This window comes from Sciurus carolinensis, chromosome 8 (genome assembly GCF_902686445.1).
Source record: "Sciurus carolinensis chromosome 8, mSciCar1.2, whole genome shotgun sequence".
Classification (NCBI taxonomy): Eukaryota; Metazoa; Chordata; class Mammalia; order Rodentia; family Sciuridae; genus Sciurus; species Sciurus carolinensis.
The window spans coordinates 25110089-25125540 of NC_062220.1; the positions used below are offsets into that span (position 1 = coordinate 25110089).

The following is a 15452-nucleotide window of genomic DNA, read 5'->3' on the forward strand; positions in this document are numbered from 1 at the left end:
GAGCCTTTTACACATAGGCCTTTGGGGAACATTTAACATCCCAGCTACAGCCCAGATGGTCTCCTGTATTCAGTCCCTCTCGTTATAACTTACACACACAGTTTCCTCATCTGTAACATGAGGATAGCACTGTGTGCGTCTGTGTGTTGGGAGGAGTCCATGGGGTGGCCTGTGGACAGCACTGAGCAGGTGATGATGGGCCATTTTGGCCATTGCTGGGCCTCTTACTGCTCATACCTCTTGGTGATTGTAATGCCCAAGTTGACGAATCCCCCAAAGACCACTAGGGAGCCAGAGTCTGATGCAAGCCCAAAAGGACCAGTTTATTCAATCAGCTGCTCAGGCACTCGACACAGACCCGCTTAGCAGTCCATGCCGAGTACCCCCGAGCACAAATTTACAAGCTGTTTTATACACTTCAGACCAAAGGACCTAGTTTCTCTTTTACAATTGGAAGATTTGTGTCCTTGTTTGCATATCAGGATACGTTTTGGCTGCCAAGTTTTAGTCATCATAGTAACCACTGGTCTATATGAGGTCAGCGGTGAGGTCAGCTTGACTGCAGTTGGGGGAATCTCCCGTTACCCCTAGCAACAGCCTAAGTTAGCTGCCAAGGTCATCCTGCTATCTAGCTAGGCCGACTTCAGCTCATCTGCAGCTTTTCATTTTTAACCCCTTTTTAGCATCAGCAGCTCTGGCAACTTTTTAACTCATTGGGGCCTTACAGTGATGGACACCTTGCCTCCTTACAGTGATGGACTCCGTGTGCTCCCAGAGTGTTTGTCACTGTGGCTGTCTCCAGGTAGGGGAAACATTACCATGTGTTAGAGCAAGTTACGCTCTTGAGTCGGTCTCCCCCGGACCCCAGTACGGGGGCTTGCTCTACCGAGGGCACTCTACCACTGAACCATACCCCAGCCCTTTTTGTTTTTATTTTGAGACAAGGTCTCACTAAGTTGCTGAAGCTGGCTTCCATCTTGCTATCCTCCTGTTTCAGTCTCCCAAGTAGCTGGGATTATAGAGGTGTGCCACTGTTTCTGGCTGGAGCCGGACTTCTTATGTGTAAACTGGGACAACAGCACCTATTCATGGAGCTGCTGAGGAGTGTTCACATGGCACAATCCAAGCTGCTGAAAGCTGCCGCCAGTGCCCGTCCTGGACACGTGTACCACATAACGCAGATTGAAAGTTCACGTGGATATGGACCTGTGTATAAGGGAGCCTGATACTCACTGGGGGTTGCAAATGAGCACCCGCGTGCACCTCTTTCTGACAGGGTCACTCTCTGCACTGCACACCGTCTTGGTGTCAGGCCAGAGTCTCTTGTGAGGCTCCTGTGCCCAGGCCCTGCTCAGGTGTCAGGGTGGCCCTGAATTATTGAGATCAGAGCCTTTGTTTCTCCTTGCTCTTGGTCCTCGGTGCCCAGTCCTCCACCTCCTTCCAGGGTCTGATGGCAGAGGCAGAGGAAGGAGGGGACATCTGCCCTGAGCCCTTTCCCATGGCACAGGCAGCTACGCCTGGGAGCCCAGGGCTCCCTTGTAGCCCCAAGCAGGCCTTGGCCCTGTACTGCCTCATCTTCAGGCACCCTGCAAGCCTGGGCCAGCTCCAGACTGCACTTCGGCAGGTGAGGAGGTCAGCAGTGCCTACAAGTGGGGCAGGCAGGGGCCTGATTCTACTTCCCTTCCATCCCCACCAGGTGCAAGAGGACCAGGGCTGTCCCCCAGGGCTGGAGCTAACCACAGTGCTGCTGGAGATGGAGCGGAGCCGGTGGGCCCAGGAGCAGGTAAGGGCTAGCCATTGGGGGTGGGGGAGGGCCACAGGGTGCCCCTCACACTCTGGCTCTCCACCTTCCTGCAGCTCCTCTGGGACTTGGAGCTGCTGACTGCAGCAGGGCTGGGCCTCTTCAGGGCCCCTCGGATCCGGTTTGGTGGTCGGAGGGATCAGGCCCAGCATGCATGGAGCCAGCACAGCCAGCTGGGTGGTAGGATGGGCAGGGATGCGGAGCAGCAGGTGAGTGGAGACACTGTGAAACACTGGGGTGGCTGTGGAAGGTGCTTGGGCTTTAAAGACCCCCAGCCCAGATTCAGACCTCTGCTCTGATGCTCCCTGTGACTGGGAGCCTCCGTTTCCTTGGCTGTACAATGTGAATGGTGGTCGATCTTTCTCTGAGGACCAGTGAACTCATCCAAACAAGGGGTCTGAACTCTTGCTACTTGTGGGGACTAGTGTCATTCCATAGCTAACTACTGGTTTGTCAAATCTACTGTGCGGTCACACCAGGAAGCCTTTCCATGTGACTGTGTGAGGGAGGGCTATGCCTGGCAGGGTTCCAGAGAGCAGGGGCACTGGTGCCCAGCGAGGTGCTAAGACAGAGACACTGAGCAACCCCTGCTGGGTGGGAGCTCCTTCCAGGGTTGGAGCTATGCAGACCCTCCAGGAGGGGAATGCTGTGGTGAGGACCCCAGAACACAGGTGAGGACTGGAGATGTACTTCCCAGTCCCTGTTCAGTCACCAGCTGCCCCAGTCACTTTGGGCCCGTTAGTAGCCTCTCTGCAGAGGATGGGAAGGGAAAGGGGAAACATAAGGCCATAAGGCATGAATGCCAGGAGACAGGAACTGGGAGGGGCATCTTAGAGGCTGACTACCACACTAGGGGACACTGCCCTGTGACCTGGGCTCCCCCAAACCTTCCAGAGTTCCAGGCTGTGCTCTCCACCCCAGACCAGGGATTCCCTGAGCCAGAAGCATCAGTTCCCAGAGAGGTAAATCTTTCTCCCAGGGACCCTGGCACTCCCTCTATGTTGCCACACAGTGTGACCAAGAACCTGGCCTTTTCCCCTGTCTCCTCCCACAGTCCTGCTCCTCATGCCTCTGATTCCTCCCAGGTCTTCACTCAGTTACACCCATGGTTGCTCCACAGCTCCTGGAAGGGTAACCTCTGAATTCCAGTTCCAAGATCCAGTGGGTTCAGGGATCAGGGGAGGCCACCTGCACTCAGAATTAGGGTGTTGGGGTATTAGGGACTAGGAAGACTGGCAAGCAAATTCCCTCCCTTCTCCAGAGGCCAAGGGCTGCTGGAGGTGCCTCTGAGGTAGCCCCTGGATCCTGCAGGATGAAGACAGCAGACCCATCATCTACTGTGGGTCTGGGTGAAGCTGGGAGAGATGCAGAGCCTGGCACACCCATAGAGGCCACAGTTGGTATGTTGACAGGACGTGATGGGCAGCCAAGACAGCAGGGAGCCCCTGAAGTTGGAGAAACCAGATTAGATACAGAGGCAGGGATGTCCTCATCCCAAGTCCAAGGACTTCCATCATTTTTCACTTATTCTGCATCTTGCACCTTTTCACTGGATGCCAAGGTCACCCAGGGATGGCAAGTTGGTTTTATGTGCCAATTCCCTGACTGGCACCAGTTGTCTCAGATGCTGTGCCCAATAGGATTCTGAAGCTAAACTGTGGCTCAGTTAAAGGGAAAGGGATGACCATCACTGACTGCTCAGGGAGAAGGAAGTAGAATAGCAATTCCAGGCCACCCATTTGCCACCCTTATACCAGGCACTGGGGACATATGGGAGACTAAGAGACACCTTGAGTCTTTGAGATCACAACCCAGTGAGAGCACGGCACTAAAAAGGCAATTGGGACTTGGTGGGATGGACCCTGTGGGCTTGAGTCTGTTAATTTAAAGGAAACAGACTCAAATTATTTGTTAAACAATACACCAACAAAGTCATAAACTTTTAGTTGTTCAACACACACATGAAAGAAGAGGACTGTCAATGATTTTTTTTTGATTGACAGATAGCTTTATAAGTATTTTATCTCTTGGGAAAACAGAGATATCAATTACACTATTACCTGGGAAATAAACTCTCTAGTAAGACAACAGATTGGCATCCCAGAGGCAGGGGTGGGGGCTGTTTTCACAGTTCTGTGGTGATCATTTCTAAAAGCTGGAACTCTCATGAGACTCTTGTTCACAAAACCCTTTGAAATTCAGATCTATTTCCACAGAGACCACACCCATTTGGTTACTGTTATGAATATTCACAGGTCTCTGCATTGCATACCAGAGAAAACTGCAACATTCTTGTGAAAGATTTTTAAGATCTTACGAAAGTAGGATCCTTTAACTAGTCTTACGGATGCAGAACATCTCTCCTTCCTCCACAGCTGCAGCAGCAGTGACAACACATCCCCCCTTTTTTAGATTTCTTTTGTTAATTATGAAGACTTGCAGTTTTTTAGGTCAGGCTCTGGCTTAAAATTTCACTTCTTAAATTTCATTTGATTTTGTTGCCAGAAAGAAAAAAAGGCCTAAGGAGGATTTTCCTTAACAGGAAAAAATATGGCACACATACATAACAGTGGGTTTCTTCTGTGGGCCTTAACAGGCATGCCAGGACCAAGTGGGGGTATCCTTAAGCAGAGGGAGCCCAGCAAACAGGCCTTTCTCACTCAGGCATTGCATGGTGGCCGGCCTTGGCTGGGAAGATGAGGGAGATGGAGTTGGCTATTGGCAGGCACACCTGACAAGCAGGTGCATGGCAGGTGGTGGGAATAAATGTGGAATGATAAACTGTGACAGCCATGAAGTCAAGCAGCACCCTCAGGGCTCCATTGTCTTCCATGCACTGGGGGCCCCTTGGGCTTCCTGGTTGCAGTTCAGGGGGGAATGTGTGTGAGAGGCTGGGATGTGAGCAGTGAACACTCTCAATGTGGGTCCTTCTTCCTCAGGTCGCTTACGAGAGCTGAACCCTACCACCACTAGCTCTGGGGAGTCAGGAAACTCAGAGCTCAAAGTGAATGGGCAGAAATGTCCTGGACAAGGACCCTCTCAGGTTGGGACAGCAGGGATGGAGTTGGCCTGGGAGGAGGCTGCTGGGTGAAGTGGGGCTGCCTCTGCAGCCAAGTGAAAAAGGGAACCATTGCTGAAGCACCTCTTACACCACATACATCGGGTTTAGTAAATTCAGCAATCAGGCAAGGACCAGCCACTGGGGTCTCCGGGCTCCCCTGGGGGAAGGGCCTTGGCTTGGGAATTCCCTCTCAAGCCTGGGCCCAAAGTGCTCTTCATTCCCAGGATCTGGCCCAGAGGGAAGAGAGAAGCCAAGAAGAGCCCCTGATGCAGAGGCCCCACCTACAGAGCTGGCAGGGGAGAAAGCTTACACGGGAAGCTCCAGAGCCCTCTGTCCTGACCTTGCAGTTCCTGCCAGCATCCCAAGAGACCCCCCAGGGGCTGAACTCTGGCCTGGGTCAGGAGACAGCAACTCAGAAACTGCTAAGTTTGGTCCCTCTTCAGAGTCAGAGAAAGGAGGACCCTATGGGCCAGACAGAAGAGACCCCTCAGGGTCAGAGAGGAAATGCCTCCCAGGAGGAGAACACAGATGTATCTCAGAGTCAGAAAAGGAAGCCATTCCAGGGTCAGAGTAGGGAGGCACCCCAGGGTGAGAACAAAGGGACTCCTCAAAGAGGAAATAGTCCTAAGGGCTGGAGAAAGGAGATTGGGCAGGGTCAGGACATGAAAACCCTTCAGTCTTGGGAAGGCACTGTCTCACAAACCTGGGAGGCGGCCCAGGGAGAAGCACCTGTAGGGGCTCAGTGCCATCGGCGGGACTCGTGCAAGTCCCTGGGAGAAGAGACCCCCCAGTGTGGGGAAAGAGACAGCCTCGGCCGCCGAGGAAGGACCACTCAGCGGATCCAGGTGAAGTCCAAATGCCAGAGTCAGAAGGCGGCTGAGGCCACGGTAAAGCGGGGGGCCGCCCGGGATGGGGCGTGGGCTCCTCTCCCGGTCCCCAGGTCCCCGGCCTGGCTGCGACTCCCAGGCCCAGGAGCTGGGATGCTGGCGGCACTAAGTACCGAGGGCTGTGGGCAGCAGGGGCTCCCCGTGGCTCCCCCGGGAGGAGGCCACCGCCCGGCGGAGCAGGAGGTGGGCAAGGCCAGGCTCCCGGGCACGCTCCGGGAGAGTAGGGGCGGCCCTGGGGGCCCCAAAGCCTCGAAGGCTGCGTGGCCGGCGCCCCCGGGAGGGGAGAAGGCGCCGGCCGGCGTGAGCGCGGCACAGCGGGAGACGGCTCTGCAGTGGCTGCTGGAGCTGCACGGCGCGGCCCGGAGGCGGCGGCGGCGTGAGCGCGAGCAGCAGCGGCTCCGGGTGCGTTCGCTCGCGGGCCGACCTAGTCGCCTGCGGCCGGCGGGCGGGCGGGCAGAGCGCCAGGCTGACTGCCGCCTCTCCAGGTCTTGGAACGGCTGCGCATGGCAAGCCACCGCCACTGCCGGGTTCATCCTCTGGGGCTCCCTCCCAGTTCCGCTCAGCTCCCGCCACAGGCAAGACCCGGGGAGAAGGCAACCGGGTCTTCAGGACCCGGCCCGGGGAAGGCAGAGCGCGGGAGGGGTGATGCGCTTGCCACCCCGGCCGGGCGACGCTGGCTCAGCCATCTGCCTGCGTAGGAGGACGCGGCCGGACAGCGTCGCGCCCTGAGGGAGCAGCTAGAACAAGTGCACCTGGAGAGGACCCGGTGGCTGCGGGCCCTCAGGGCCAGGTGAGGGGTGGCAGGGAGCTTTGTGGGGAGTGATAACAGTCCCTTTTCCCTGGCATCTGGATGGCAAGCCACTCTCTCCCCAGGAACACCCAGAACTTCCAGGAGCTACTCTGGCCCCCTGGCGCTGAGAAGCCTGCACCTTTAGAATAGTGCCCACACCTGCGGACGGGCTCTGGGCATTGCTGGGTCCCTGAAGGGATGATTAAGGAGATGGGGGTTAAGGAAAAGACAAAGAAGGTGACCTTCAGGTCAGAAAGCCCGCAGCTTCATGGCCTGGGAGAACAGACCAGAAACACACAGCAGCTTGGCCCTACCAGGAGGCCTGTTATTTCTTCATGCCTCCCTCTGGCCAAAAGTCAGAGGGCCAGATCCCGGGGATCCAGAAATGCAAAGGCCCCATTCTTCCGGAAGAATGACTCTATGCGGCACATCTTGCAGGACACCAGTTCTTGCTTTGCTGGGGGACCTTGGGAAAAGATGTCAGAGGCCAGGAATGAGTTCCTGGGGAAGGGACTCAGCACAGAAGCTGCATCTGTCTGCATAGTACTAGGACTCTGCCTGTGTTGGATCCACTTTTTGTGAAGAATAAAAACTTTCTGGGTAGAACTTCAGAAAAATACAGGCTGGATCCTGGACACAGCACCAAGGGCAGCATGGCTGACTTGACAGCTTTCTGCCATGGTCATTCCCTGCATCAGGATCCCGCGCCAGCTCTGCTTGTCTGGGGACAGACTGCAGAGAAGGGGCTTTCTACCTCTGCTCCCCTTACTTCCCTCTTAGGGCCCTAGGGGGAGGTAAACTTCCAACTGTGCTGATCCCCAGCCACCCACCTTTTCTGCACAGGCATTCAAACAGCTGGAAAGACTCAGAATTGGGTGGTCTCCCTTGAGATTAGTGGCACCGATAGCAAAGGGCTCTCATCACCACCCAGCAAGCCAGTGGCACTGGCTGCCATACTCCCTCCCCCCAACTTTCACTCTTTACTCTTTACTACACCACCTGACTGAGCCAGCCCCAGCTGATGACCTGCTCTCAGCCAGGAAAAACAAAACTGAGTGGGGGTTGGGGAGTGGACACCATTTCCACCTACCTCTGGCCCCACAAGTCAGATTCCAGCAACTCCAGCTCTCTAGGTGACCTCACCCATCTCTGGGCTTTAAACTACACTTACATTCCAATAAGGCCTGAATTTGCTTCTCTGGCTCTAACCTCCTCCATCCTGATGTTCAGACTTCCATATAGCAGCCTCATTGGCACCTCAAGTCTACCATGGCCAGGCCAGCTGTGTCTTCACCACCCTCGAGTCCTATCCTTTCCCAATCTGGTTTGCCATTGGTTTCTCTCTTCCTTTTCCTCCCACATTCAACCCATCCATGTCTCCCTCCCAGACATTCCAAACTGGCTTCAGCTCTATTGCTGATAATCTCCCTATCTGAAGCCACCATCATGTCTTGCCTAGATAACTCAAAACATATGCCTAATTCATTTTCCAGATCCTACAAATTCCCCTGAAAAGCCATTACCTACAAAACCTACAAAAAATTTTACTTTTTAAAAAGTAAATCAGTAGCACTGATTTGCTTAAAACCCTCCATTGGCTTCCTCTTATTCAATTAAAATAAAATCCAAACCCCTTTTTGCCACATAGTGCTTAGTACTGAGGGCTTCAGAAAGGCCCTTCTGGAATATTCAATCTAAAGAAACACATGCCTCTCGCCACTCCTGAGTTCCATGGAACTTGTCCTCCTTAGACATTTCCTTGCTGTTTGCACTCCCGACCCTCCACTAGAATGACTGCTCCCTGGCCCGTGTTTGTAATTAATTTCCACAAGGTTGGGGCTCACCCAGCTGCCAGCCATATGTGAAGTTGGTGGTGATGGGGAAGAGGTAGCGCTTCTCTGGCACGTCCAGTTTTCGGGTGTTGAGGTAGCGATAGCGCCCCTGGGAGTCATGGGAGATGCCTTCATACAGCAGAGCCCGAGTGGCAGGCAGTACAGGGTACATTTCTGTCTGAAAAGAAGCCTCAGAGACAGGGCTGGGGACCTTGGCAGGGGCTGCTTTGGGGACAGGTGGTGGTAAGACAGGGGCCTTGGGCTGCAGGGTGGGCAGTGTGAAGGGCAGGCGGGCTGCAGCCTTCGCCTTCTGCTTGGCCCGCACCAACAACCCATACTTGCGGTGCCATTCACAGCGCAACATCTTCTCCCTTAGATATTCCTCCTTCCAGAAGTTTTGCCACACAGTGTCCAAGTTAAGCTGCCGTGCCATGGTGCAGGGGAATGAGCAGTGTCAGGGTGCTTGTAGCTAAGAGGTGAGCACAGCAAGCAGAGTTCTCCTCACAGCAGACAGCTCCCTGGGACAGTCGCCTGGCAACCAAGCCTCACCTCACACAGGGTCAGGATTCTACTTGCCCTGCCCGCAGACCTCACGTGCTCCCTTCCAGGCAGCTTGGAAGGCTAAAAGCCTTCACCCCCAAACTCCTGCAGGCTCCAAGCTCAGTCTAGAATTGCAGGCTTCCAGGCTTCCTGTGCTTTCTGCTTCTGTCCCTTGGATCAGGCTCCCTCCTAACGCCATGCAGACCTAGGTGAGTGAGGGAGTCAGGGACTGGGCTCAAACATGCCCACCCCATCCCCAGAAGGTCCTCTTTGATCCAGACAGCCAGTCCTTGTTCTAGCCTCCTGGTCCAATCATCCCATCATCCTGGTCCAACTCCTCTGCCTGGCTCTTTGGCAGAACCTTTTCCATCCTTGCCAATCTAATCTCCCTTAGCACCCAACCCCATATGAAGAGAAGCAAGAATACTATTTTAATTTAACATCAACAGTGACACTATGTATCAGCACAGGGAAGAGGTAATGGAGAGAAGACGGTTGGGCTTCCCGTTCCCTAACCAGCCTGGATTTTAATGGCAGAGCCCCAGCCTCTCAGTGGCATGGGGAAGGAGTGGGGATTGAAAACCAGAGGCTTGAAACAAAGGATGGCAAGCCTGGGAGAGGCCTGGCAACAAGCGAGGGGCTTAAGGGCCAAGGGAGTCCCCTAGCGCAGGTCTTCTGCAGTGAACATGCCCTTGGCCCTGCGCAGGATGGAGTCCTTGGCGGCATCATAGGGGTGCTCCTTGGATGGGATCTCCAGGACAGCTGGAATGGAGCGCTGGTGGGCGTCAAGGGCGTGCCGCACCATCTCTGCGATGTACTGATTGATGAGGATGATGCCAATGTCGTCCCGGTTTAGAAACTGCCTGTGGGGAGAGATAAGACAGTCCAGAGCAGCCCAGGGGACTGCTGTCTCCTCTGCTCAACAGCCCACTCTGGGTTGTGGAGGAAATAAGAGTGACCTGGAGGCACAGAGGACAAGGCGGAGAAAGGCTGCTACCCTAAACCCACTCTCAATCCTATCCTTCCTTGAATGAAGCAATTTCTTTCAAGAGCTCAGGGCTATGTTGGTCAGGGTTGGCTTCTACCTCCCTGCTTGGAGAGGTAACTGGTAATGAAGATTAGGGTGCATACTAGTGTATTCCATATGCTGCCTTTATGTAGGAAAGGGGGAGAATAAGAATATATGTGTATGTCCCTTTGGATCTGCATAGAGATTCCAGAAAAATAAAGAAGAAACTAAGTGGTTATCTACAGGGGTGGAGGAGGGAGACCAAGAAATATGAGGACTGTGGTGTGAGATTCCTTAATATAGACCTTTTAAATATTATTTTTTTAAAAAATAGGGCTAATGAAGCTGGGTATGGTGGTACACACCTGTAATCCCAGCACCTCAGGAGGCTGAGAGAGATCTCAAGTTCAAAGCCAGCCTCAGCAACAGCAAGGTGCTAAGCAACTCAGTGAGACCCTGTTTTTAAATAAAATACGAAATAGGGCTGGGGATGTGGCTCAGTGGTTGAGTGCCCGAGTTCAATCTCTGGTACCCCAAAATAAATAAATAAATAAGTACATATACCTAATGAGACCACTGGTGGCCTAAAGGTCTATGCTGATGAGGGTGGGGGAGGAGCCAGAGGGAACATTTGGTATTAGCCAAGTACACAAGATAGGAAAAAGTAAACTCAGCAATGAAGGAATCACACTTTCCAAAAATAAAACTTAACACTGCAGCCCTCCTTTCTTGTGATCACCCACTCATTCATTCACTTGTTTATTCATTAAAAACTACTAAGCATCTGCACTGGGCAAGGCACTGGGATTTCTTTGAGATCTCTTTTGCTGGGAACATGGAAAATTCTTTTTTGGGGGTGGTACCAGAGATTGAACCCAGGGGTGTTTAACCACTAACCCACATCCTCAGCTCTTTTAATTTTGATACAGGGTTTCAATAAATTGCTGAGGGCCTTGCTAAGTTAACGAGGCTGACCTTGAGCTTGTGATCCTCCTGCCTCAGCCTTCCCAGTGGCTGGGATTACAGATGTACACCAACACACCCAGCTGGAAAATTCTTGAAGTGAAATTTGTTCTCCCATGACAACTTGAGTCACTTTACCAAAGTGCTTAGAGATCAGCAGACCGAAGTCTCCCAGGTCAGGGCCTATTATACCACACCCAGTGGGAACCAGTCTCAGCCAGAAGCTCTGGGTCAGGCTGTTTAGGGGAAACAGGTGAGTGGTTTCTTCCTGACTCTTAGCATGGAAGCCCTGAAGAAGGGGTGAAGGAGAGACAAGGAGGCCAGCATCCTCCATTCTAGCCCTGAGGGCACCTCCTGAATTAAAGGGCATACCTGCACCCACACTTTGAAGCTATCATACTTGACCCAGGGCAGGAAGTGAGGACTTGAAGCATAAGATCTTAGTAGAATCCAGATGTTCTGCCCACTGTGCTCAAGACAAAGGGAAATTCCAAGGCAGACTGAGGGCTGTATAGAGTGTGCATCGGTTTAAGAGAGGCAGAAAGGGTTGGCACTGGGTTCATATGCTAGCTCTGCTGCTTCCAACTGGTATTCCCTTGAGCATATGCCTTAACCTCTCTGAGCTGTAGTTTTCTCTCTTGTCGGTGGGAATAATAACCCTACGCTACAGGGTGATTATGAGCCTCAAAGGGAGATGACTGTATGAGAAAGGCCGAGCCCATTCCCTAGGCTCACAGCGAGCGTGCGACTGGAGCACTTGCAAGGCCCTTCGTGGAAGTCAGAGACCCGGGAAGAGGCGCTGAGGCTGGCGGGGCAGGTCATAAACTGTTCCTGTCTTTCCTGACACACGGTCATGTGAGGGGGAGCTCGGTCACCTGACAGCCCCGCTCACACCAGTCCCAAAAGACGACTTGGGGCGCGGAGGCTTCTGCTCGGGAAGGGCTGACGGACTTCAGAACCGCCCCCACATCCCAACGGGATCTGACACCTCAGTCCCTGGCCGCCTCCGCCCTCTCCCAGAGCCCGCACCCGCAGCAGCAGGGCCCACTCAGGCCTCGCAGGCTACCGTACCGGAAAGTGTCTTCGATCTCATTGATGGTCGTATCCTTCTCCACCACCAGGAAATTAGGATGGCGGTTCTTGTTAAGTTCCCCTATGCCGCCCAGCAGGAAACCAGTCACCGTGTCCTCGTCCCCGATCACCGCGATCAGTTTCCCTCTCCCCGCCATCCCCACAGGTAGGGAGAACTCTCCTGGAGTGCCTGAAGTCACCGCAGCCCCGCCCCCACAGCGCGACGCCGAGCCCGCCTCGGCCCCTCCTTTCAGACATGCGCAGTTCCTCCACACCGCCTCACGGACATGCGCGTTAGCAGTCACACGCCTCAACCTGAGTACGCCTGCGCTGTACTGCGAGACCCGCACCAGGGGACTTCGATTCCCAGAAGGCTGTTCAGCTCACGGTTTTCAAATTCTTTCATTCCTTCGCTGGTTCATTCGTTCAACAAATGTTTTGAACCCAACCCTGTTAGACTCCGAAACCCCAGGGAGGAAAACACTCTGCCTGGTCTCAAGGGCAAGCTCCGAGTCTGGACCGGGTATGCAGGTAAGTAACACAATTAACAATTACTCAGTACATACTTGTTCGGTTAGCAAGGAAATGAACAAGTGGATGATGATACTGTCCGATGAGACAGAGAATCAAGAGAACAGATAATTACAAAGCGTTGTGCTAATTGCTGAAATGTGAGAAATAAATAGAAAGCACACATCCGTGGTCACTAGCCCCCGGGGAGAGGGAGACCTCAAAGGATGCTTCCCTAAAATGCTGAGACCTCAAGGACCAACACGGTGAAGGGGAATAGAGGACAAGAGGGTGTTCTAAGTACAAGAACAGCATATGCAAAGGCTTGGTGGCTTAAGCGCAAGAAGGGCATACAAGAAAAGTTAAAGAATCTAGAAGTTTTCTGAAAACAGTTTCCTAAAACCACTGTAAAATTTTAAGCAAAAGCATAATGTCACCAAACTTATATGTTGGAACTGTGGTTGGGACTGTGCTGTTGTTGCAGAAGCAAGTCTGAATGAGAAGAAACCAAACTGGGAGAAGGGGTGAGCGAGAGACTAGGAGGCCACCATCCTCCATTCTAGCCCCCAGGGCACCTCCTGAATTAAAGGGCATGCCTGCACCCACACTTTAAAGCTATCATACTTGGCCCAGGGCAGGAAGTGAGGACTTGAAGTATAAGGTCTTAGTAGAATCCAAATGTTCTGCCCACTGTGCTAGAGGGAAATTCCAAGGCAGACTGAGAGATTAGGGTGACTGAAACTCTGGTACTGGAAATGGAGAATGTGGAGAAGTAGATGGATAGAGAGATATTTAAGGCCAGCGTGGACAAAGTTGGTTTTTGGATTGGATGTTTGGGGAGCAAGGTAGAGAGACCAGGTGACTTCCAGGCTTCTGATTGTGCAAGGAGGTGGATAGGAGCAATATTCCTGAGGGAATAAATTTTGTGGGATTAACAAGGTGGAGAAAAGAGGGCCACTTTTTTTTTTTTTAATACCCAGGATTGAACTTAGAAGTGATCCACCACTGATCTTCATCCCCTGACACACATTTGTTTGTTTATTGTTGTGACGGGGTCTTACTGTGTTGTCCAGGCTAGCCTTGAACTTGAGATCCTTCTGCCTTGGCATCCCAGAGTAACTAGGATTACAGGGTTACAGGTGTGCACCACTGCACCTGACTGGGCCACTCTTTCTCCTCTCTTTCAACAAACCCCCAAGCAGGTTTGTGAGTTTGGGGTACTTGAAACAAATACATGATCTAATCCAGTGGTTGTATGTTTAACAGACCTGGGATTTGCGCACACCTGGATTCACTTCCTGCCCTGCTACTTGGAGGTTTGATTTTGGACTCCACTGAAATTCTTGGTCTTGGTTTCTTCACATAATAGTAGATCCACTTAACAGGGCTATTTTGAGGATTCAGTGAGAAGAGGTCCACAAATGCTCAGCATCCAGTGCCTCACTGTGATTCGGTAAGAGCAGCTGGGCTGGGGATCTATAAAACATCAAGCCACAGGAGGAGGGCAGCACACCAGCTGGGAAGACCCTCAATCTGGGAGTGTGGGGAAACAGGGAGCAGAGAATGAGGAGGATGTAAGAGAGGCTGTGTGTAAAGCAGTTAGTCCAGTGCCTTGGCACTGAACTGGCCCTCAACAAGTGGTTGGATATTTAAAAAGACAGATCTGCCTTCAATGGTCTTGACAGGTAACGGGGCAGCTCTGCATTCATTACAATTTACTCAATTCAGCCATCACTTATCACACATGACCACAATTATGGGCTAAGGACCCAAGAATGATAAAACTATCTTCAGGAGCTCCTTGAAGGACTAAAGGGGAAGGTGGGAAATCTCAGGGGAGAGCAGGGACATGCAGTGAAGAGAAGCTCTGGAGGAACCTTTCAGGGCTTATCAGAATGAGGATGGGAAGGTACCTCCCCGGAGGAGCAGTAAGGAAAAGAATTAACAGTCGAGGCAGGAGGGCCCCTAAGTAGAGGGGGAAGGAGTTGAGGCCACATAGTTGGGTAACCCCACCATCAAATTCCTGCAGACAGGTCTACTGTTGGGGAATCCATTGAGTAAAGCATGTCTCTTTCTCCTCTGACGCTGAGTTGCTCGTTCATGTATTCATTCACACCTGAATTAGGCTTCTAAGGACCAGGGGCCTCAGGCTGGTGGGGAGGACTGGTCATGGACAGGGTAGTAAATGTAGCTAGAGATGTGCCCTAGGGCAGTGTGGAGCCCGGGGCATTGATTCAGGAAGAAGGAGGGGCCCAGGAAAGCTTCCTATTGGCTAGGAAAATGAGGATGTAGAGGCCAGGGTGTTTCTGAACAGAGGCCCAAACTGCAGCTGAGGTTCCCAGGAAACTAGAGGCCGTGAAGGGGGTTGGAGGTGGACGGTGCAGTGGGGGAGTGAGCACAGTGCCATACTCATGTGGCAGGGGTCTGCCAACTGAGTGGACATGGGGGAGGACTTTAGGGGCCTCCTTAGGAAGAGGAACTTTTAGCAGCACCCCTCTAGCTGCAGCATGGTGGGTGACTGGAAGGAACTGGCCAGGGCCACGAGACTGGTTCAGAGGCTGGTGCAGGAGTCAAGGAGGAGTCCTGAGCCAGTCAGGGCTGGAGGTGTGAATGCCACAGACCCAGGATGGACCCAGGACATGGAGTGAGGGTTCAGGGTTCCCAGGCGCACTGCCTGCCTGCTGGGTGAGGCATTTCTCCTATTTGACTCAGCACCCGCTGGTCCTAATGTGAATAACATTCATCAGTTCAGGCTGAACTGAAACTGGCCCTCCAGTAGCCCTAGGGCAGTCTTTCAGAACAGTGTCCACTCCCATCCACCAACCTTCCAGCTAGCTGAGGACTGAGCCCCACCCCCTCCCTGGTCCTTCAGGCTTCCTGCCAACATCCCGGACCTCACATCTGCCCCAGGGTCTTCACCTTGGCCTGGGTCAGTCCTCCAGGGGACAGCCAGCCAGCCTCTGCCTCCCTGGGGCCTGATTTAGTGTC

At 53.1% G+C, this 15452-nt stretch overlaps 3 protein-coding genes across 3 annotated transcripts; 1 reads left to right on the forward strand and 2 right to left on the reverse strand.

Moving 5' to 3' along the window:
- Positions 1–1299: 1299 nt before the first annotated feature.
- Atp6v1fnb (ATP6V1F neighbor) lies at positions 1300–9183 on the reverse strand. Its single transcript, XM_047560927.1, has 2 exons — positions 8384–9183; positions 1300–7005 (listed from the first exon to the last, which is right to left on the reverse strand). The coding sequence occupies exons 1-2, from the start codon at positions 8802–8804 to the stop codon at positions 6896–6898; spliced, it is 531 nt and encodes a 176-aa protein (XP_047416883.1). The 5' UTR covers positions 8805–9183; the 3' UTR covers positions 1300–6895.
- On the forward strand, positions 5276–7148 carry LOC124990676 (uncharacterized). Its single transcript, XM_047560926.1, has 2 exons — positions 5276–6539; positions 6623–7148. The coding sequence occupies exon 1, from the start codon at positions 5327–5329 to the stop codon at positions 6476–6478; it is 1152 nt and encodes a 383-aa protein (XP_047416882.1). The 5' UTR covers positions 5276–5326; the 3' UTR covers positions 6479–6539; positions 6623–7148.
- Positions 9184–9321: 138 nt separating the features above from the next.
- On the reverse strand, positions 9322–12188 carry Atp6v1f (ATPase H+ transporting V1 subunit F). Its single transcript, XM_047560928.1, has 2 exons — positions 11955–12188; positions 9322–9774 (listed from the first exon to the last, which is right to left on the reverse strand). Exons 1-2 carry the CDS (start codon positions 12110–12112, stop codon positions 9573–9575), a joined length of 360 nt encoding a protein of 119 aa, XP_047416884.1. The 5' UTR covers positions 12113–12188; the 3' UTR covers positions 9322–9572.
- Between the last annotated feature and the right edge of the window lie 3264 nt (positions 12189–15452).

What these genes read in the sequence shown, in the direction of transcription:
- LOC124990676 (XM_047560926.1), top strand. Translation starts at nt 5,327, where the DNA reads ATGGGCCAGACAGAAGAGACCCCTCAGGGTCAGAGAGGAAATGCCTCC.
- Atp6v1fnb (XM_047560927.1), bottom strand. Translation starts at nt 8,804, where the DNA reads ATGGCACGGCAGCTTAACTTGGACACTGTGTGGCAAAACTTCTGGAAG. An exon ending in CACATATGGCTGGCAGCTGG is followed by an intron (nt 7,006 to 8,383) that starts GTGAGCCCCAAC and finishes TCTTTTCCCAAG; the next exon opens with GTCCCCCAGCAAAGCAAGAA.
- Atp6v1f (XM_047560928.1), bottom strand. Translation starts at nt 12,112, where the DNA reads ATGGCGGGGAGAGGGAAACTGATCGCGGTGATCGGGGACGAGGACACG. An exon ending in GAGATCGAAGACACTTTCCG is followed by an intron (nt 9,775 to 11,954) that starts GTACGGTAGCCT and finishes CTCTCCCCACAG; the next exon opens with GCAGTTTCTAAACCGGGACG.